General features: G+C 38.5%; 1 protein-coding gene across 1 annotated transcript; it reads left to right on the top strand.

The window, feature by feature from the left end:
* The first annotated feature begins 481 nt into the window (after positions 1 to 481).
* LOC104086533 (uncharacterized) lies at positions 482 to 4764 on the top strand. The gene is made up of 4 exons (XM_009590826.4): positions 482 to 944; positions 3238 to 3364; positions 3479 to 3551; positions 4335 to 4764. The coding sequence occupies exons 1-4, from the start codon at positions 917 to 919 to the stop codon at positions 4602 to 4604; spliced, it is 498 nt and encodes a 165-aa protein (XP_009589121.1). The 5' UTR covers positions 482 to 916; the 3' UTR covers positions 4605 to 4764.
* The last annotated feature ends 18266 nt before the right edge of the window (positions 4765 to 23030 follow it).

Here is a 23030-nt window from a genome sequence, read left to right as displayed (position 1 = left end):
AAGCAGTAAATGGAGGAACGGGGCTACAACACTCAAAACGACCGGCCGGATCATTACACTGCTCTACTAATCTCCTTATAAAGTGAATGACTTCCGTAGTCGATCGTCTCGATAATGTATCCGAACTGGTTCTCAAAAATAGATACACCTTTCCTCACCCTCATCTTTAGTAGCCTCTTCCAAATTTTCATAGTATAGCTTAACAGCTTAATACCCATATAATTGTTGCAATTTTGAATATCGCCTTTGTTCTTGTATAATGGACCATCGTACTCCGTCTTCATTCTTCGGGCATCTTCGTCGTCCTAAAAATGACATTAAATAACCTAGTAAGACACTCCAAATTTTCCCTACCCATGGTTTTCCAGAATTCAACTGGGATCTCGTCCGACTCGAATGCTCTTCTCCTGCTCATCTTACGTATAGCTCTTTCAACCTCCTCGAATACAACCAGCTGTCCTAACCCAAATGCTGTTAGCCTCACCGCTACTCCCCTAGACCCCATCTCCAACAACTTCTCTCCCATTTCAGGAGCTCTAGCCGTAGTCAAGCCCCCCATTTGATCCTTGGTCTGTCGTACAAGTCCTCGTAATCTCTAAATTCATCGCCAAGAGCATATATTGGGGTGATAAGATTCTCACTTGGGATAACCTTACCTCTAACATTTCAATCTAAAATGGTTAAATGGGGAAAAACGTAACCATTGATTAAAGAGTTAGAATTATTAAAGTGAATGACCCAAAATTTCGACTACTACAAATAATTACTTATTTTATTTCAAATCACCAATGATATCTAACAAAAGATCTCACGTGATGCGGATCTGGGATTCTGGAGTATCTATTCCCTGTGCAAGTTGACCAAAATCACACTACTGTTGCAAGCTTCCATTAGTCTTCTTCAAAAGTTCAAACCCATGGGACAGATTCTTCAAAAATTCCAAGGTAACCATCTCAACTTCAATTTTCTTAACATGAAATATTCATCTATATTCATGTTTCTTTGGATCCATTTCTTGGTTTGGTTATTACTCCCTTCTAACAGTGACTAGATGGGGGATTATATTAGAGAATTTGTTGTGTAATTAATTCAAGCTGCAAAAGTTTGGTGATATAAAGGGTAAAAGGTTGATGTCTTAAAGATTAATCTAGGTTGTATTGGAGAGTACTTTTTTACTGATCCAATACTTTTAACCTGCTAAAACATCAAAAAACAGGTTTTTCTTGATTTCCAGCCAACTAGGCTAATTGCTTCTAGTTTTTAGGATTTCTCAATTGTTGCGGAATATGATGAAGTCAACAGGTTGAGTTTACTGTGCGGTTGGAAAGCGTTGACTTTTTTTACTTTGAATCGGAAATTCAATAGTACTATTAATTATTGGATTTAAGCTACATACTGACAATGCAAAGATTTTATAACTTATTATAGTCCACCATTTATATGAAATTACCAATTAATGCTATAGATATTTACTTGTAATTACTTTGTGAAGATTCAATATATAGACGATACATATATTAGACCTTTGAGAAGGATATGTAAATGGCTTTGGGAAACAATAGTAGCTATGATAGTTTCTTATGTAATTTCTGAGTCAGACTCTTTTCTTTTTTTAAAGGATTTCGGAGTGCCACTATTCTAATCTCGGAAAGTAATTTTCCTCATTTTTATATGTTATGTGGGACTACGTTAAGAATCAAAGATATCCTGTCCTGGAGCATTATAGAACTTTATCGTAATTTATGATATCAAATTATCAATCTAGAAAGTTTCAAGCTACTACTATATTCACTTCTAGTCGAATTTGTGATCTTATCATTTCATGAGCAACTTATTCTCGAAAAGTATATTTTACCCTTTTCAGTTGTCTTTAACAGTCATTATACATCTTTTACGAATGTGGTCATTCTCTCCTTTTACTTTATGTTTTGAATAGTTATGTGATTGCTTTTCTTCAGTAGTTAGCCATGTGCATGCACTTGCTGTTAAAAGTAAAATTACTTATTTTAAACTTTAATCCACTCAACCAGTTGTTTATTAATCAAAAGGGATTACAATGGAGGGGAACATAAAACCTAACCCCCAATACAAAAATGAAAAAACAAACAAGGAAGAAGGCTTCAGCTATGTTGTTAGTTCAGTAGTCATAGAAACTGAAAAGGCCATGAGATCATGTTGCCTAAGTGATTCCTTAGAAATACTCCAGCACCTCTTTTGTGATCATTAGTCATAGAACTGCCATCGCTTTACATAATTTATTTGTGGCTTATTCCAGTAGACTGGATTACAAGTGATCCTTGGTTTAAAACTGTCAGCCTTCTCATATAGGTCCTTCCAACTAGTGCTCAAGTTGACTCGAGGGAATGGTGATCTTCAGATTAAAAACAACGTCATTGATAGCTTTCCAGATAGTAAATGAAGGAAGAATCTTCAAAAGAGAGTCTTTTGAGTGATTTCCAGCAGTGTTGTCAAAGGCTCATTTGAGGCGCGCTTAAGCACTGAAACTCAAAAAAGCTCAGGGTATGCGCTTTGCCTCACTTAGGCTGCGTTTCAGTGTAGGCAAGGCATTGGGGTGTGCGCCTCAGTGCCTATAAGGTCTATTTTGAATAAATAAAGCGGTACAAAACAATAAATATGATTGGCAAAAAGCTATATTAATCGTTGAGGAAATCATTATGAATGAAATTGTCACTGCTTTCTTGCATTACATATATATTTTTATTTTTTTCTTCGTTGCGCCTTTTTTAACTAAAGCCCACACTTTATTTGCGCTTTATGCTTAAAGCTCCGATAGACTTGACCGCTTTTTAAAGCTTTTCGCCTTTGACAACATTGATTTCCAGTTTGAATACCATTGCCCTGTTAAAGTAAGACCATATTCTGGTAGCATACTAGCTTTCCATGAAAACATGCTTTGTAGTCTCAATCTTGGCAGCAGAGCAACAAGTGCATTTGGACACAATGTTTTGTCTAAATCTAGAATAATATCATCAAGTGGAATTTTATTTTGAATACTCTCCAATTTAGGAAAGAGGCCTTAAAAGATACTCCCCTTGTGCCATATATTAGAGAATTTATCAGCAATGTGACGAACGGAGATAAATAAATTATCCAGTAACTCATGTGCAGCGCTAAATAGACCTATATCAGCAACCGATTCTGCAGTTAGGCTGGTCATATTGGCATGGAGCTTACCTAACTATGTTAAGACAATGCAAACCTATTTACCTCATGCAGGTAAGCAGTGGAGAGAGACAAAAATACGAAAAATAACAGACAAGGTCTTTGACCATTTCAAAAATGAATCAGGAAGAGCAAATCTGAAGTTTGAAGACCTCTATATTGCTGTATTACTTGTCTACAAGTAAGATTGCTCTGTTCCTCACTTACCTTCTACAGAACATTATAGAGGTTTGTTAATTGTTTATAACTTGGAAGGTGCTACACTTGATTTTTTTAATCACTTATGTTATTTCAGTGATATTAATAAACGTTTGCCCGGACCTCATTTTGATCCTCCTACAAAAGATGAAGTTAGAGCCCTGATACAGGTATGTCTCAGTCAGCTGATAGACCAGTCTTCTACTTCTGATGTTCAGTTAGGTCGATTTGATTGTGATGTGCCTAAACTATTCTAATCACACTTTGAAGTATTGCCGTAATGATGGATATTAGTTCTAAAAAGGGTTCATTCAACATTCCATCTTAGAAAAATAGTACTTATTTACTTTGAGCCTTTATAAAACATCGTTTAGCTTTATTAAATTTCAAATGTAAATTTTGGAAGAGAAAGATATCCCAATAAAAATTGATTCAACTCCTATATTGATGAGAGATGGGATTGTACTTTAAAGTAACTGATAATCCATTTTTTTTCTTCTCCAGATTTGATGTTAATACTTAAATCATTCTAAATGCTTGTAAAATAATTGATTTTTTCCGGACCCTGGGTATTCAGCACAACACTCTAAACATTGCCAAGTATTTATCGTTGGTTCTAAGTTTTATCGTGTATTATAAAGCTAATATGGAATGCAAGCATGTGTATATGCTTTTTTGGAAACTTTACTTCTTCCTGCTTCCTTCAAAGTTGTTTGGAAAAAGGGTAAGGAAGAAAATTTTGCTTTCTTGTTTTGGTTGTTAAAAGAAAGAGGAAGGAAAGTTATTTCATGCAGATCCCTTGAGATAAAGTTGTATGACAAATCCCAGTTTCCCTTCCCTTTTCCTTCCTATTTCCCAAAGAAAATGTGATTTAGGTGGTTGTCCTGATCTATTGATTCGATTATAGTCTTAACAAAGTCTTAACAGTAGTGTTTCATACTTGTCATTCACAGGAGTGCGATATCAACCTTGATGGAGAACTGGACCGAAAAGAATTTGTCAAATTTATTAGAAAATTAACAAAGGATACTTTTAAATTGGTGAGTCAGGGACTAATCATTGCGTTGGCAGTAGCACCAACTGTCGCTCTGCTAACGAAGAGGTCAACGGAGGGAGTCCCTGGTGTTGGAAAGGTGGTTCAGAAGATGCCCACTTCTCTTTATGCTTCTCTTGTGACTCTTACAGTTGTGTTGTGTCAGCAAGCTGCTGAGGCAAAGGAATGAAGAATTGTCACACATGTAACATACTTCTTTCTATACATGCCAGTAAGCTTTGATTAAGTTAACTCATTAGTATATTGTCGGACATATCTTCAATAATTCTCAAAAGTGACTATTCAAAGGTGATAATGATATAAATACCTTTGCCCTGTGTGAGTGAAAACTTGTGTGTTATGCAGTTCCAAATGGTACTATAGCGCACGCACATCCATTTCCAACCAGAGCAGTTTCAAGTCTACATTTACTCAGAGAAAATGTGGAATATATAATTCAAAATTTCCCATCAGAAACTTGGTCATTGTGTCTGACCCTCTTCATCAAGTGCATATCTATCCCAGCAGTAAATGTAGACTTAAAATTTTCGTTGTAGGAGATCTCACCAACCCGTCATTGCTGTTTTCTTGTTTTCTTCCCTTTTTTTAACTAACTTTTTTTTTGTTTTTTACCCGTTGTTCGGAACTTGTTTTGGGACCCCGGCTAATCCGAATTTGCTTCGCATAAGTCCCATTTAAAAGATAAATGTTCCCTTCTAGTAACTTTTTTTCTTTTCAAGGGCTCGAAAGTCTAGATATCTGATAAAGAGTAGAGCTCCGATATTCCCACCAAATCCTTGGTGGTCTTGTCTTTAAAAAAACCGAAACAAAAGAAAAAAGGTTAGCAAAAGAAATGAGCTGAAGTATTTCACATCTAAATATCTCAAAATAACAAAAGAGTCTGTTTGGATTAGCTGAATAAAAGTAAATTTTAGAGAGAATGACACTTAAAGCTCATTTTAAAGACTTAATGACCAAAGTGCTACACTTTCTGAAAAAAGACAACGTGTCCCTTTCGAAAATTTTAAGACCAGGTTGCCCCCTATTTTTTATGCATAGGGGCTAGGCTTTACAAAGGCCCTTCTCCTTCTTTTCTTTATTTTTTTTTCAGGTTTTTTTTTCTTTTTTACTTTTTTTTTATTATTTTCGTATTTTGTTGTTATTTTTTTCACTTTTTTGTTTTCTTTTTAAAAACTTATGCACTCTCATTCATTTTTTTGTAGTTATTTTCTCTTTTTATCTTTTTATTCTTTTTTTTTTACTCTTTCTAGTAGTAACCTCCTCACTCTTTTTTACTTTATTTTTTATCTAGATTTTTTATTTTTTTCTATTTTTTTATCTTATTTTATTCTTTCCACTAAAATCTTTCCCTCCAAAACATTTTGTCACATTTTTTTCTTTTCATTATTAACTTTCATCTTAATTTTTTCTGTTATTTTTCACTAAGATTCTTCCGCCAAAAATTATGATCACTTTCTTTCACTTTTGTTTTTATTTATTTATTGAAATAAATAATCGAGTCTTAAAATATGTATTGAGATACTTTGTACACAATTAGTAATCAATTATGATTACCGAGAGTTACATGTTACTCTTTTTCTTATTTTAATTTTTTATTTTGATATTTGTGCATATTATTTTTTTGTAATTTTCTAAGAAATTTTTCGTTCAAAACATTTGTCACGTTTTCCCCTTATAATTCTTATTTTTTATCGTAGTTTTTTCAATTAATTTTTTCAGTAAAATTTCTCCGTTAATATTTTTATCACTTTATTCCACTTTTAGATTTGGTTTTGTTCTTTCTAGATAAATAACCTAGTCCTAAAATTAGTATTGAAATACTTTCTACACAATTATTAATCGATTAAGTTATCGATAGTTACAGTGTCACTCTTAAGGCTCTTTTAAAATGATATTTGTCACTCATTTTTACCTTTTTTTTAATTCTTTCTAGTTAAATAGGTGAATATTAAAATTTGGTATAATACTAATTATGGTATACCAATATATAGTATACTAAAAATATTAAGAGTACCACGATTCAACAGCAAATTGATATACCAAGAATATTGGATATACAATTTAACGTACTCTAACAAACTATACCATGATTTATGTCACGGCCCCAATTTTTCTCCGTAGAATGCCGTGATAACACCTAGTCTCTAAGACTAGGTAAGCCTAACATTCATGCAGAAATAACTGAAATAATAATTAAAGCCTCCATAACTCAATAATTAATATAAAATAAACTCAGCAACTCAGCATTTACAACTTCCCAAACCCCGGCGGATACAAGTCACAAGCTCTATGAAGTGATATAGAATATCTCTATACATCAATATCTATAAAAGGATAAGGAAATAAAGTAATCTAGGTAGAGGGGACTCCGAGACTTGCGGACGCCAGCAGGTATACCTTGAAGTCTCCAAAGCTGAGCTCTCGCTAGTGCCTAGACTGGTATGAGGTACCTAGATCTGCACAAAAAGATGTGTAGAAGCATAGCATGAGTACACAACAACGATACCTAGCATGTATCAAGCCTAACCTCGGTAGACTAGTGACGAGGTCAGGTCAAGGCCCTACTGGAATAAATAAGAAACTGAACAAGTGTATAACAGTGAACTAATGATAATATTAGAAATGAGACAATTAAAGACATACACCAAGAATAGCTACACTGAACTAAGGCAAATAATGCATCACAGAAGAAAACAAGAAATGTTATGACAAGGGAACAAAACAGCCAAACGCAAGTGAAGTAATAGAGAAGTATCAACAAGGGCCACTACCGAGGTACCGCCTCGTAGTCTCAATCACAAACAAGTCTCAATATTTCCTTATATCACCACGGGAGCCTTGCATTTAGTTTTGAAAATTATTTTTCCGAAATAGCTTCCCGCGTTTTAGCCCACCTTATCACACCGCATGACTTCAAGTAGTTCCCCTACTAGCAACACGCTCAAGCCTACCTTATCTCACCGTATGCGTTTCAACCCCAAAACCTTATACCACCGGATACGTATCAATATCACAACGTATCACAAATTCACACCTCAAGTGCCTATTTTTATAATAAATAGCCCGTGGCTCAACCATAATGTACACAAGAGTCTCAATAATAACAACCGGAAGTGAATAACTCAACAGAATAGTATTTCACAACTTAGCACTTTGCCTCAATATGAATCACGACCTTTATAACTCAATAACAGTTTCAACAATAAGATATTCCAAGAATAACAACTTCAGGTAAAGAATTCACGGTTAAATAAAGAATAAGGAATAGAGAAACTAACAACTTCAACTAAACATGCTGGGCAATTAACAAATAAGAGATAAGACAAGTAGAGCAAGTGAAGATAGCCTAATGATGATGAATATAACATGTTAAGGTAACTCAACATGAAAATAATCCACAAAGCTAAAACCGATAAATTTCCACATTTAGCCCGTGTACACACTCGTCACCTTGCGTACACGGCTTTCACATATCACCATTATCACAAACCAACACCAATCCTAAGGGGTAATTCTCCCACACAAAGTTAGGCAAGACACTTACCTCAAAACACGCTAACTCAACCAACTAGTAGGCCTTTTCCTCGATTATCCAACTCCGAACGGCTCAAATCTACCCAAAAAAATTTCATACCATAAATATAAACTATAGAAAACTATTTTGAACCCGGGCTCGTATCTCGGAACCTGACCAAAATTATAAAATCCGAACACCCATTCAATAACGAGTCCAACTATACAAGAATTACTCAAATCCGACCTCAAATCGCCTTTCAAAACCACAAAATTTAGTCTAGGAAGTCTTCACAATTTTTCCCCAAATTTCCAACTCAAATCACTAATTAGATGATAAAAATAATAATATATTTATGATATATAGTCAAATCCGGGTTAGAATCACTTACCCCAATGATTTCCTTGAAAAACTCTCGAAACATTGCCATAAACGAGCTCTCTAAGTCCAAAATATAAAAATGAAACTCAAATCGTCGAAACCCATTTTCTGCCCAGCGATCCTTGCTTCAGCGGGCTTGGAGTCGCACCTGCGATGCCGCACCTGCGAAAAATCCATCGCAGGTGCGGTTCCAACTTAGGCTCAGAGGTTCTGCTTCTACGGACAAATGCTCGCACTTGCGATCTCGCTTCTACAGAGAAAAATGACCGCACTTGCGGTCCTGCCCAATGCCTTCCCAATTTCTGCTTCTGCGATGTCCACCTCCGCATCTACGAGTTCGCTTCTGCGGACAAATGACCCCACCTGCGGTCCCAGCTGGGCAAGGACACTTTCTCTTTGGCGGCTCAGGGGTTGCTCTTGCGGTGCCATACCTACGACCCAAAATGTGCTTCTGCAATTGCACCAGACACATCAACCTTCAGCAATCACACAAGGTCCAAACTTGTTCCGGATTCAATCCGAATCACACCCGGGGCCCTCCGTGACCCCGTCCGAAAATACCAACAGGTTCCAAAACACATGACGGACCCACTCGAGGCCAAAAATCATGTCAAACAACATCGATTCTACGAATCACAACCTAATTCAAGCCTATGAAACTATGAACTTCCGAATTCCAAAACAAAAGCTGATTCATACCAAACCAGCTCCGATTGACTTAAAATTTTACACACAAGTCATAAATAACATGACGGACCTATTCCAACTTCCAGAAACGGAATCCGACCCCAATATCAATAAAGTCAACTCCCGGTCAAACGTTTCAACCTTCCAAACCTTCAACTTTTCAGCTTTCGCCAATTTACGCCGAAACGACCTACAGACCTCCAAATCAACACCCGGACACGCTCCTAAGTCTAAAATCACCATACGGAGCTATTGGAGCTGTCAAAACTCCATTACGGAGCCATCTGCACTAAAGTCAAACTACAGTCAACTCTTCTAACATAAAGCTCCAACTTAGGGACTATATGTCCCATTTCACTCCGAAACTCACCCAAAACCAAAACCAAACACCCCCGGCAAGTCACGTAACCATAATACAACATAGATGAGGCAATAAATAGGGGATCAGGGCTAAATACTCAAAACGGCCGGCTGGGTCATTACATCCTCCCCTTCTTAAAACAAACATTCTTCCTCGAACGAGAAAAGAGATATACCTGAAGTGGTGAAAAGACGAGGATAGCGGCTATGCATATCATGCTCGTCCTCCCAAGTCTCCTCCTCGACTTGTTGACCCCTCCACTGAACCTTCACTGAAGCAATGTTCGACCTCAACTTTCGGACCTGCCTGTCCAAAATAGTCACGGGCTCCTCAACATAAGACAAATCTTTGTCTAACTGGACTGAGCTAAAGTCTAACATATGAGATGGATCACCGTGATATTTCCGGAGCATATAAACAAGGAATACTAGATGAACTGCAACTAGACTAGGTGGTTGTGCAAGCTTGTAGGCCACATCTCCAACCCTCTTAAGAATCTCAAAAGGTCTGATATACCTAGGGCTCAATTTGCCCTTCTTCCCGAACCTCATAACACCCTTCATGGGAAAAAATCGGAGCAAGACCTGCTCACTAACCATGAATACAACGTTGCGAACCTTCCCATCCGCATAACTCTTCTGTCTAGATTGGGTTATGCGAAACCAATCTTAAATCAATTTAACCATTTCCAAATCGTCCGGAACCAAGTCTGTACCCAATAGCCTAGCCTCATATGGCTCAAACCAACCCACTGGTTACCAACACTGCCTCCCATACAAGGCCTCATACGGAGCCATCTGAATGCTCGACTGGTAGCTGTTGTTGTAGGCAAAATCCGCAAGCGGCAATAATTGATTCCAAGAACCCCCAAACTCCATCATACATGCACGAAGCATATCCTTCAATATTTGAATAGTGCTCTCAGACTGTCCGTCCCTTTGAGGGTGGAATGTTGTACTCAACTCAACCCGTGTGCCCAACTCACGCTGTATGGACCTCCAAAATTGCGATATAAACTGCATACCCCGGTCAGAGATGATGGATACCGGCACGCAATGAAGTCGGACAATCTTGCGAATATAGACCTGAGCCAGCTGCTCTAAAGAATAAGTAGTCACCACTAGAATGAAATGAGCCGACTTGGTCAACCTATCTACAATCACCCATACTACATCATACCTCTTATGAGTCCCTGGGAGCCCAACAACAAAATCCATAGTAACTCGCTCCCATTTCCACTCTGGAATCTCTAGCCTCTGAAGCAATCCACCTGGCCGCTGATGCTCGTACTTCACCTGCTGACAAATTAGGCACCGAGCTACATACTCCACTATGTCTTTCTTCATTCTCATCCACTAATAGTGCTGCCTCAAGTCCTGATACATCTTGGCAGCACCCGGATTAATGGAGTACCGCGAACTGTGGGCCTCCTAAAGAATTAGCTCACGCAAACTATCTACATTGGGCACATAGTCAGCCTTGTATTCGTACCACACTGTCATCCCCAATCGTGATCTCCTTGGCATCGCCGTGCTGAACTGTGTCCTTGAGGACAAGCAAATAGGCATCGTCATACTGACGCTATCTGATACAATCATATAGGGAAGATCGAGAAACCATACAAGCCAAAACTCGACTCGGGTCTGAAATATCCAACCTAACAAACTGGTTGGCCAAGGCCTGAAATCCAATGCTAATGGCCTCTGCACTGCCGGTAGATATGCTAAACTGCTCAAGCTCTACGCCTTTCGACTCAAGGCATCGGCCACCCCATTGGCCTTCTCGGGATGATATAGGATGGTGATATCATAGTCCTTAAGCAAGTCTAACCATCTACACTGCCGCAAGTTAAGATCCTTCTGTTTGAACAAATGCTGTAGACTCCGGTGGTCAGTATAGACCTCACAAGGGGCACCGTACAAATAGTGCCGCCAAATCTTCAAGGCATGAACAATAGCTGCTAACTCAAGGTCGTGGACAAGATAATTCTTATCATGCACCTTCAGCTGTCTAGACACGTAGGCAATCACCCTACCATCTTGCATAAATACCACGTTGAGGCCAACGCACGACGTGTCACACTACACAGTGTAAGACCTTGAACCCGTAGGCAACACCAACACTAGGGCTGTAGTCAAAGCAGTCTTGAGATTTTGCAAGCTCTCCTCACACTCCTCGGTCCACCTGAACGGAGCACCCTTCTGGGTCAATCTGGTCATAGGAGCAGCAGTATATGAGAAACCCTTTACATATCACCATTATCACAAACCAACACCATTCCTAAGGGGTAAATCTCTCACACAAAGTTAGGTAAGACACTTACCTCAAAACACGCTAACTCAACCCACTAGTGAGCCTTTTCCTTGATTATCCAACTCCGAACTACTCGAATCTAGCCAAAACAACTTCATATCATAATATAAACTATAGAAAACTATTTCGAACAATAAAGTTGCGATCTTTACAAAGAAACAAAAAGTCAACCCAGGCCCGTGTCTTAGAACCTGACCAAAATTACAAAATTCGAACACCCATTCGATAACGAGACCAACTATACAAGAATTACTCAAATCCGACCTCAAATTACCTTTCAAAACCCCAAAATAGTGTACTCAATCCGTCTATCTCAATGCACACTCATCACACACACAATTACTCAGCACTGTACGGGTGCCTGGCATCAATGCCCCTAACAAAAGCACGTGTAGATATAACTGTGCCTGCGCTCAGTGCTGGTGTGTCAGACTCCGAAGGGGCAGATCCTACCCAAGAGCTAATATAAAGCCTATAAGGCCTGACGCAGTATGCAGCACGATCCACAATAATAAATAATCCAATAAAGCTTACTGCGACGTGCAACCCGATTCATAATAACTCTCACAATCCGGCTCTCAGTCCCACCTCTATCATCAATCTCTCAAGTCTCAAGGCTCACAACCTCGTACTACGCAGCCCAAACAATAACAACATATGATATAACAATAAATAATAAGAGAGACTGAGATGTGATATGCAAATGAAGGATCATGACTGAGTACATAATTGCAGTTAAAAAAGAAAACTCAAAATAGTAGAAATAACCTCATTAGATCACAACCGGATAAGCACATAGCCTAAACATGATTTCTAACATGAATCGCAGTTCAATTAGTCTAACAAGTAGGGATTACACAGATCAAACAAGACTTGATATCAACATAGTATAAGAATCCACTTAGATCATGATTACCACGGTGCACGCCCACACGCCCGTCACCTAGCATGTGAGTCACCCCAACACAACCCAAATAACACAATTTCAAGGGATATATACCCTCAGTTCCAAGTTTAGAAGTGTTACTTACCGCAAAGTAGGCAACTCAATGCTCCAACAAACCCTTGCCTCGCGAATCGTCCTTCGAACGACTCGAATCTAGTCACAAACAACTTAATATATTCAATACAAGCTATAGGAATCGATTCCATACGATAAAGATAAGATCTTTAAGCAAAATAAAAAAGTCAACCCCGGGCTCATGCCTCTGAACCCGACAAAATTTACAAATTCCGAATACCCATTCAATAACGAGTCCAACCATACTAAAATCATCCAATTCCAACCACAAATTGACCCTCAAATTCCCAAATCTTACTCTCCAATACATAGTCCAAAATCCCCCAAATTTCTCCTCAAACACATATAATTTTGGTATAAAAATCAATGGGTATTCAATATTTATAGGCAAAAGTGATCAAAAGTTGCTTACCTATTGAATTATAGTGAAATCCCTCTCAAGAATGAGAGAAACTTGAAACCCTTCGAAATATAAGACACTGCCAGGCATTTCGCACCTGCGACCCATATTCCGCTTCTGCGTAACCGCATCTGCGGTCACATTTCTGCACCTGCATAAATAACTTAAGCTCCCGACCTCTCGCACCTGCGGTCCAACTTATCGCTCCTGTAGGACCGCTTCTGCTTTAGCTTTCGCTCCTGCGCGTCCGCACCTATGGAGACAAATCCACTTCTGCGACTCTAGCTCTCCTGCCCAAAATCCGTTTCTGCGGCAACCTCTACGCATATGCAGGCTCGTAGATGCAGAAAATGCCTCGCATCTGTGGCCCATTCCAAGCCCAGCCAAATTCCGTATCTATGCCTTTTTGGCCGCTTCTGCGGCTCTGCACCTGTGGCCAAAACCTCGCAGGTGCAGTTACACCAAAACTGAAGCCAATCGAAATTCCTTAAGTCCAAAACTCAATCCTATAACAATCTGAATCACCCCCGAGGACCCCGGGACCCCATCCAAACATACCAACACGTCCTAATACATGATATGAACTTAGTCGAAGCCTCAAATCACATCCAACAATGTCATAAACACGAATCGCACCCCAATTCAAGCCTAACAAAACTAATGAATTTCTAACTTCTAAAACCAATACCGAAACCTATTAAACCAACTCCGATTGCCCTAAATTTTTTCACACAAGTCATAAATGACATAACGGATCTACTCCAACTCCCGAAACAAAAATCCGAGCCCGGTACCAATAAAGTCAACTCTCGGTCAAACTTCTCAACCTTCCAAACTTTTGCTAATTCAAGCCAAAACGACCTACGGGCCTCCGAATCCAAGTCCAGACATACGCCTAAGTCCAAAATCACCATACGAAGCTATCGAAACCATCAAAACTCTATTCCGAAGTCGTTTACACATAAGTCAACATCCAGTTAATACTTTCAACTTAAGCTTCCAACCTTGGGACTAAGTGTCCCAATTCATTCCGAAACATCCCCAGAACTAAACCAACCATCCCGACAAGTCACATAACCATAAATAAACATAGAATAAGAAATAAATAAGGGAACGAGGCTACCATATGCAAAATAATCGGTCGGATCAATACATAAGGGTATAATATGTAACTGCTTTGCCATACTTAATTCTCGCCCGTTACTAATATTTGTTACATTGATTTTCCATTACTTGGATAATTTTTAACGGTTATGGTAATAGTAGTCATTCTCGTTCAATCAGGGATTATGTCGAGTTCTTTCCATATTCTTGACTATTAATGAACCTTCCTTCCTCGTGGTCTTTAATTATCCATCCCACTCACATCTCTTCCTTTCCAGTTGTCAAGTACGGTATCTTTGTAAAGCGATAATGTGGGTGTTTTACTCATGCTTTCCCTAACCTTCATTCTTCTGTATCACTTTGACTTTTATTCTACCTTTCAACATATCATAAGTCGCGTGGCGAGTCTATTTTTTTGCCATTACAAATAGTCCCCCTACTTTCTGAATATTCTCAACTGAATATTCCGAAAGTGGTAAGTTTATTTATGGCGAGAACGTCTTGCCGCCCCTTCCCGATATCATTATGATTCACCTCAGAAGCGAAGATATGTATGTCTCTTCCATTTAATGCTCGAGACACATGTCTTATCGTGATTGGCTCTGCAGTTTACAGAGGCTTTTTAGGGTTTCTTTGGTTGTGTCAATTCGACGTGACGGTTACTAGATGACGGTTTATGATGACGCTTCTTCCTTATAAATACCGCATCATACAACTTCCAAAACTTCTCTTACTCTATTTCGTTTTCTTCTAAGTCTTCTCTACAACCCTCATTTTTCATCGCGCTTTGACTATTATTAACAATGGTTTCATGATATTTGAACTCTTCTTCATCGTCTAATCCTCAACGTGCTATCATAATTGATGAACTTACACCTTCTACAGCTCCAGTCAAAAGTAGGAATAAAGGTGTCAGGCTTCGTAGACTAGGCTCCATATCGAGCCGGAGTACCACCTCTTCTCAGAAAAATCCTTCTAAACCTTCTTCGTCCTCCAAAGATTAATCCACATCCTCCCCTAGATCTTCTTCCAAAGCTAGGGACCAAAATGAACCATTACCTGAACCTTTAGTTTCAGAGATTGTTCCTCAAGAATTTTCTTTTAAATCTAATCATGAAGCATGGAAGTAAGAAGTTTCTTCCATAGCAGCACTTAAACATGTTGATCACTATCCTTCTCTGATCAACTATGATCTTCTTCCTTTAGTACACCGAGAATGTCATTAGAACCTTGACTTCCCAATCGCAGCCCCTAGTGCCGATGACCGAATAACCACTTACCATGAAGGTTATTCGTTCGTCTATACATATCCTTTCACTTTAGGATTCAAACCTCCTATTAACATAGTGATTATAGAATTCTGTCATTATTTCAACGTTTGCCTCGATAAATAGGTCCGATAATGTGTAGGGCAGTGGCTTGTCTTTGCTACTTATCGGGTTTAGTTTTCTCCCCTTTCTCTTTTCGTCATCTCTTTCATATGTATTCTCTAAATATTTTTGGGAGGGTGTTTTCACATTTGCAACAAGAAGCAATGAATCTTGGTCAGTCCTGAAGATGATCGTGACCGAGGTTGGTATGCTCGGTTTGTGGTTGTTCCCACTCATGCCTTAGTGGGATAAGAGAACATGCCCTTTCCCGAGAAGTGGAACTTTACACGTGAGTGTTTCCCTTTTCTTCTTCACTATGCTATTTTCCCTTTAAAATACTAACTTTCTTACTCATATTTTCTTTTTTTTTCCAGCAATCATGAAAGGTTTTGGTGAACTTTTCGACTTCTGTGATTGGGTAGAAAAAATATTATCTGCCCGCTCCTCTGGAGCAAAGATCCTAGAAGTTTCTATCCCAAAAGTTTGGATGGAAAGTTAAAAACCCACAGTATGTTACTTTACTTTACCGTAAATTTTTCATTTTTTTTCTTCTTCTTGTTTTGACATCCTTTGTAATTTTCAAGATTTGCACTCTGCAGAGTTAGTCCTTCTTCCACTCTTGCAGTTAGACTCGATGTCAACACTGCCCAAGAGCGAATTTTAAATGTGTCCTCTTCAAAAAGGAAAAATAAAGAATCTCGTGCCTCTGATAAAGAGGAAGAAGATGAAGGCTCCATAGTGAATATGCCTAGAGTCAGGAGGCGCATCATCTTGGATGATGAATCCAATGCTCCTCAGATCCAGCCTTCAGACTCTGTGCCTTTTCACCTGGTTGATGAGCCTGAAGATAATCCTCTACAAATTTCTGAAGATGATAATGTTGATCCTTCCATAAGTCCCCCTTCAAGTCCTGTTGAGAGGCTTTTTGCTTAAGGATTTGAGGATGATGAAGAAGAGTTTGGGTTTGTTTGTGAAGAGCCACCTCTTGCGACCTTTCCCATGAGCCCCGTTGCTCCTGTTGCTGCTCCTGCTGCTACTCCCGTTGTTGTTCTTTATGATGAAGCCGACCCTTCCACTGGGAGAGGTATGAATCAGGTTATGATCGAAGTCCCCGAGGTCATGAGCTTACTAAAGAAATCAAACTAAGCTACGATTTGGTTGAAACCTTTGATTGGCCCCCTCAAGAGGGTAAATCTTGAATCCTGCTCCTCTATCACTCTGATGAATAATGTTATTCATTATGCTCTCAATGTATGCTTTTCCTCTCTTACCTCTTTCACTTCTTATTTCTTTAAGTTTATAACTCTTTTCCCTTACCTTTTTGCAGATCAACTTAACAGGTACAGAGCTGATGAGGAGAGTGGTTGGACTGAGCAACATGTTGCAGAGTTGCGCATGGAAGCTGACAACTGGAAAGAGCAATTTGAGAGCCTCAAGTTAGCGAATGACGTCTTGGCTGGTGAGAAAGAGACCTTAGAGCAACAACTTAGGATCACTACTACTGAGTTAGCAGTAATGAAGGCTTCTGCCAATCAGGCAGAGAAGGAGAAGTATAGGATGGAAGCCACCTTTGCTGAGCAGCATTCAAGGGACTGAGGAAATTCAGAGTTTGAAAGAACTTCTGAATCAGAAAGAAGTGTACGCGGGTGATCTGGTCCAAGCATTGACTCAAGCCCAAGAAGTTCTATGCACCTCTTCCAATAAATTTAAGTCCCTTGAGGCTATTCTTGAACCTTTGAAGGTCTCTTATGAAGGTGCCGAGGCTGAAAAAGAAGAACTGAGGGCCGAAGTTGAAAAATTAAAGAAAGATTGTGCGGCTCTCGAGGACAAGCTAACTCTGGATGTGAGTTGGGCCTTCATGAACACACGTCTTGAAACTTTGACTGAAGCTAGCCAAGAAAGTTTTGATCTCGAAGCTGAGATTGCCAGGGCCAAGGATGCAATCGAAACTACTCAGCAATGTTAAAGTTTCTCTACACCCGAGGATGAGAGTTCCAAGGGTGATTTAAGAAAGACGATTCAAAGGCTGATCCTGCTGATCCCTAGCCTTCATCTTCAAGTTCTCAAGTTGATCCTTGCGCTCCTTCTCAAGATGCTGCCTAGTTTTCTCTTTCAACAATGTTTTATGATATTACTCAGATATTTTTGGATGTTTTTTGATTTGTTCCTTGGAAACTTTTGTGAACATCAATATCAATGTTAATTTTAAGAATAGTTTAAGTATGCTTTTGCTCTTTAATCTCCGGAATTTTCTTGCATTATCCAAATAGAATGAATGCTTTAATATACCGTAAATAAATACACACAGTCGTATTTATAAGAGAGGCCGTTTTATATAAATGACATTGACGAAGTTGGCATCTCATACTTTATATTGGTGTAAAAATATAAAATATGAAGTAATTTGAAGAAGTTTTATTTGATCTTTCAAAACGAATATTCATGTACATCATTTCCATAACTACTTTTTTATAGCAGGTTTATAGGTATGGGTATAGTTATCCTATGAGTATATTTGTAGCCCTAACCTAATAGCTATTGGATGTTTTCTCTTGAATCTTCAATTTCCTATTGATTCTTAAGCGCATAACTGCCATTCAACCTTTGAGCTTAAAAATTCGAAATTTTCTTCAAGGTAGGTTTTTCCTTTGGCCATTAAGCTATGCTTTTGTTTGTGCTTTACTTCTTCCATATGCATAGTCCCCTAGTGTTTGAGCTTATAAGTATGAAAACTTAAACACTGGATCAACTTCGCTCTATGGTCCTTTCCCTGAAAAAGAAAACATATACGGGATCCAGGGGTAATTTTTTAGATGATGACTGCTTAACCCTTCCCATCAGAATTGTTGTAACCTACACCAAGAACAATTAAGTATTTCACATGTCTTTTTGGTCTAATGTCATCATTCGGTTCTGGCTAGCTTTTTGCCTATCATCTAAAATGCTTAGTAAATTTCAAATGAACAAATAATCACATTCTCTTTTTGCCTATCATAACTTTCTTTGCTAATGCATCAGCCTCCACATTCTCTTCTCTTGGTATTTGAATAGCTTTTCATACGTAGAATTGACACAATAATTCCCGCACTTTTTCCAAATACTGTTGCATTTGATTTACCACAAGTTATGAGTTGGTTTTGATTTCAATTTGATCAATCCCTATCTTTTTTTGCAAGTTTCAAACCTGCAATCACTGCCTCATATTCAGCTTTATTATTAGTTATAGGGTAACATTTTATTGCTTGCCTGATAATTTTTTCTGAAGGTGAAATAAAGACAATACCCAAACCTGCCCCTTTTACATTTAAGGATCCATCAGTGTACAATGTCCAAGTCCCCAAATTAGATCTGGTAAATATTCGTACCTCATTTTTAGCTTTAGGTAGTAAGCTCGAGCTGAAATTTGCTAGTACATGTGACTTTATGGCAGTTCGAGGCTGATAAACAATATCATATTCACTAAGTTCTATTGCCCATTTAGCTAATCTTCCTGATAACTCATGTTTATATAAAATATTCCTTAATGGAAAAATAGTTACGACAGAAATAAGATGACATTGAAAATAGGGTCATAACTTTCTTGAAGCCATTATTAATGCTAGTGCTAGTTTTTCTAGATGAGGTTATCACGTATCAATATCTAACAAAGATTTACTAATATAGTAAATTGGATATTGCATACCTTTTTCTTCTCGTACAAATACTGTGCTTACTTCTACTTCTGATATGGCTAAGTAGGTGAGTAATCTCTCTCCATCCCTTGGCTTTGACAATACAGGCGGTTTTGTCACACCCTAACCTTGGGAGGTGCAACCGGCACACGACGCCCGAAGGCCCGTGCAAACCGATGTCCATTCTTAGCTTTTCTTAATCATAAAATTTGGGCCAATGAGGCCTCCACGTACTAATATCAAAATAAAAACGTGTACAACTGACTTGCAAAAGAAACATTGACATTTCACACATATTCATAATTGTACCTGTCAAGCCTCAAAACCAAGGAGCGCGACCGGCGCTCAACCGAGTGAATCCGACGGAGCAAGCCTGGTAGATTTCATTCTACCCAAACTCATCCACGAATAGAGATATACATATTTTCATTAATTAGACGAAAATGTGTTCATGTCTACAATACCAATTCATTTCTAATAGTTTCATCATTTTTTAAAAGTCTCAAATGGACAAGTAATACGACTACAATATAACATAGTTTGTCTTTCCCCGACACCAATACACAACCCACACTATGTCTACGGAGCCTCTATAGATAAAGAAGAGTACAATGATAATGCCGACAACAAGGCCCCGGCTATACCTCAAACTGAATACACAAAGTACAAAAGATACATGACCCCGAAATGAAGTGGGGCTCACCAAGTCACCTGGGAAGAAGGTGTACTGCTATCACTGATCAATATCTCCTGCTGTGGAACCACCTGCATCCATTTAAAGATGCAGCGCCCCCGGCAAAAGGTACGTTAGTACCGTCGAATAGCACTAGTATGTATAACTAAACAGCCTCTCATAGAATGACAAATAATACAAACAAGATTATCATAATATCAATGAAAGCCTTAATTAACATCAAACATCAATTTAGGATCAAGACAATGTTCAAATTATTTCCATATCTCACATTGGGAGATTTTTAGTATCGATATACCATTGTCCACAATACCATTATTCACACTACCGGTACCACCGTACTCTTAGCACGGAGTCCGATCACGACCCGATCGGCTAGGCCATCTCATTAGAGACATCAACCATAATTTCTCTCAATATCAATACCACAATCTTTAACACGGAGTCCGATCATGACCCGATCGGCTAGGCTATCCATTAGGGACATCAACCACAATTACCATTTCAATTATAATTTCCAGCACAATCACCACCATGTGTGTGGCATGGTGTCCGATCACGACCCGACCGGCTAGGCTGTCTTATTTGAGACATCAACCTTTTTATATCAATCATCGCATTTTGTATTACTTTCATATATTTTCATTTCATTGGCACTAATGGCCATAATTATAAGATCATTCTTGGCACATTGGCCATATTCAGTATTTCATGCTCACCTTATCAATTTCAAATATCATTATCATCATCAACAACAAATACAATTCAAATCAAGGTGTGTAGTACACATGTGAGCAATTTAGAGTCTAAGGCACATAGAGATATTTCACAAAATTTAGCATAATAGCCTTCATTTGAACTTGACTTAAAGTTGAAATATTATTAATGTACAGCCCATATTTTAACACATCCTCAATTGGTAACATAACATGAATAAAGCATTTGGGATTCTTGTTGAACATATATCTTTCAATCCAATCTTACTGGGAGTATCCAATTTCATAATGAATCACTCGGGACTTACATAATTCACATGAATATTGTGGGATTCAATTCTAAGAGAAGAGTTTAGCCAACATACCTCAATTAAGCTTCCTTAAACACTAAAATGTTCCGAAATTCTTAGCAACTCCAATCTATTGTAGAAATATAATAAATTGAATCAAAATTAGGAAGATGATCATGGTTCTAGCTCACTTGAGCATTTTATCAAACACTAGGTGTGCATAAGGTTTCAATGTCCTTTTTATGAAGGATTCCGTCATCCCACAACCCAATCTTTACCATTCTTAGCTCAACAATCTTCCCACACCCTTTGATAACACATGCATGCAAAATAATCAACTCTCAAGCCCAAAAATTATCTTGCAAGTTACCCATTTTCAGAAGATTTCAAAATTAGGGTTTAGGGTGTAGAATCTTACCTCTAGGATGAAGACCTAGTGAGCTTCCCTTCTTAATCTTCCAAAACTTGGGCAAGAATTGAAGAACAATTATTGGAGAACACCTTCTCACTCTAGGGCACCCTATCTCACTCTAAAATGTCAGATAATAGCTCAAAAATGACCCAAAGAGTGTATTTAATGTAATAGGGTCGGGTTTTAAAAACCCAAAAATGGAGCTCCGGAACAGGTTTGACGGTCGCATATGCGACTGTATAATGGTTATGCGGACCGCATATTGGTTGCATAATTGGTTACAAAATAGCCAAAAGAACTGCCTGTGTATGCGGTCACTATGCTGTCCGCATAACTGTTATGCGGTCGCATAATGCACCGCATAACAGTTATGCGGTCGCATAGTCGACCGCATAGCTGCTTCCAGAATAGCCCTCTCCTGCTCACTTCTGCGGCCATTATGCGGCCCACAGAGTGATTATGCGGTCGCATAATGGACCACCTAGACGCACTTTTCCGGCAAATATTTTCCTTTACTTTCTTGGCACCATGAAAAATTATTTTCTTTGCATATTTTACCGGACTTTACACTTAAGTACTTTGAAATTTGTAGGGGTGTTACAGTACCCTACAAAGTTATAACCCACTCTTTTATATACCACCAAAATTTAGTCTGCAAGTCTCTAAGAGTACCAAAAGAAATATACATATACACAACTTTGTCGGGATAGGGCTCTACCGTACCCGAAATGAATAGAACATATGCTTCGGTACCTATTGACTTCTGAATAGCTAATCCGAAGAAGTGAAGTGCAACGATCAATCAATTGTAACAAATACCCTACCAGGGACAGACATCACCGGGTCTATCTATACCTGTGGTCATGAACACAGTGCCCTAAGAAAAGGACATCAGTATGGAAAATGTAGTGAGTATGTAAGACTAAGAAATCATGCAAATCAGAGACATAACATAAGAGATATGAGTACATGATTTCAACCTGGATACCGAAGGCAAGCCATCGGGGGCATAAACTGTAGAAACCATCAAACGTACAGTATACAAGTTGTTTTTCAATAGGCTAAGCTACTCATGGAGACCATGCATTAATTATAATATAATAATACTCAGCCACTCTTTGGGGCATATCATTCATATCGTACCTGGCCTCGTAGAGGACTCGGTAAGTCTCATATAATTATCACATCGTACTCGACCTCTAGGGATCTTGGTTGTACCCGGTCTCAACAGAACTCAGCATATCCTATCTCAAAAGGACTCGGTCGTACCCGGTCGCATAGGGGCTTGGTGATATTTTACATCATATCACTCCGTACCTGCCTTGTAGAGGACTCAGTCATACCCAGTCACACAGGCTTTCGTTAGTTTCTCACATTGTAATTCATCATACCCAACTGATCAGTGGTTGCACAATAGGTGCCATACACGGCCATCTATAGCGTGTCTCGATAAAGTAAAATAAATAAATATACATATAAGTTCAATGCAGAATCACTTTCAAGAGATATTAAGTTTAAACTCAGAATGAATCATACATTCCGACCTCAGGATACCAACTGGGAACATTTTAAACTTTGAAAGAAATGATACCGACAAGAATGTACAAGAATAGGGATAACGTCATCGAGAGGGAATCATAAACCAAATCCTTACAATACAT

Source organism: Nicotiana tomentosiformis, chromosome 8 (genome assembly GCF_000390325.3).
Source record: "Nicotiana tomentosiformis chromosome 8, ASM39032v3, whole genome shotgun sequence".
Taxonomy (NCBI): Eukaryota; Viridiplantae; Streptophyta; class Magnoliopsida; order Solanales; family Solanaceae; genus Nicotiana; species Nicotiana tomentosiformis.
This window is presented reverse-complemented; position numbering and strand designations above follow the sequence as displayed.

What these genes read in the sequence shown, in the direction of transcription:
- LOC104086533 (XM_009590826.4), top strand. Translation starts at nt 917, where the DNA reads ATGGGACAGATTCTTCAAAAATTCCAAG. An exon ending in GCTGTATTACTTGTCTACAA is followed by an intron (nt 3,365 to 3,478) that starts GTAAGATTGCTC and finishes ATGTTATTTCAG; the next exon opens with TGATATTAATAAACGTTTGC. An exon ending in AAGTTAGAGCCCTGATACAG is followed by an intron (nt 3,552 to 4,334) that starts GTATGTCTCAGT and finishes TGTCATTCACAG; the next exon opens with GAGTGCGATATCAACCTTGA.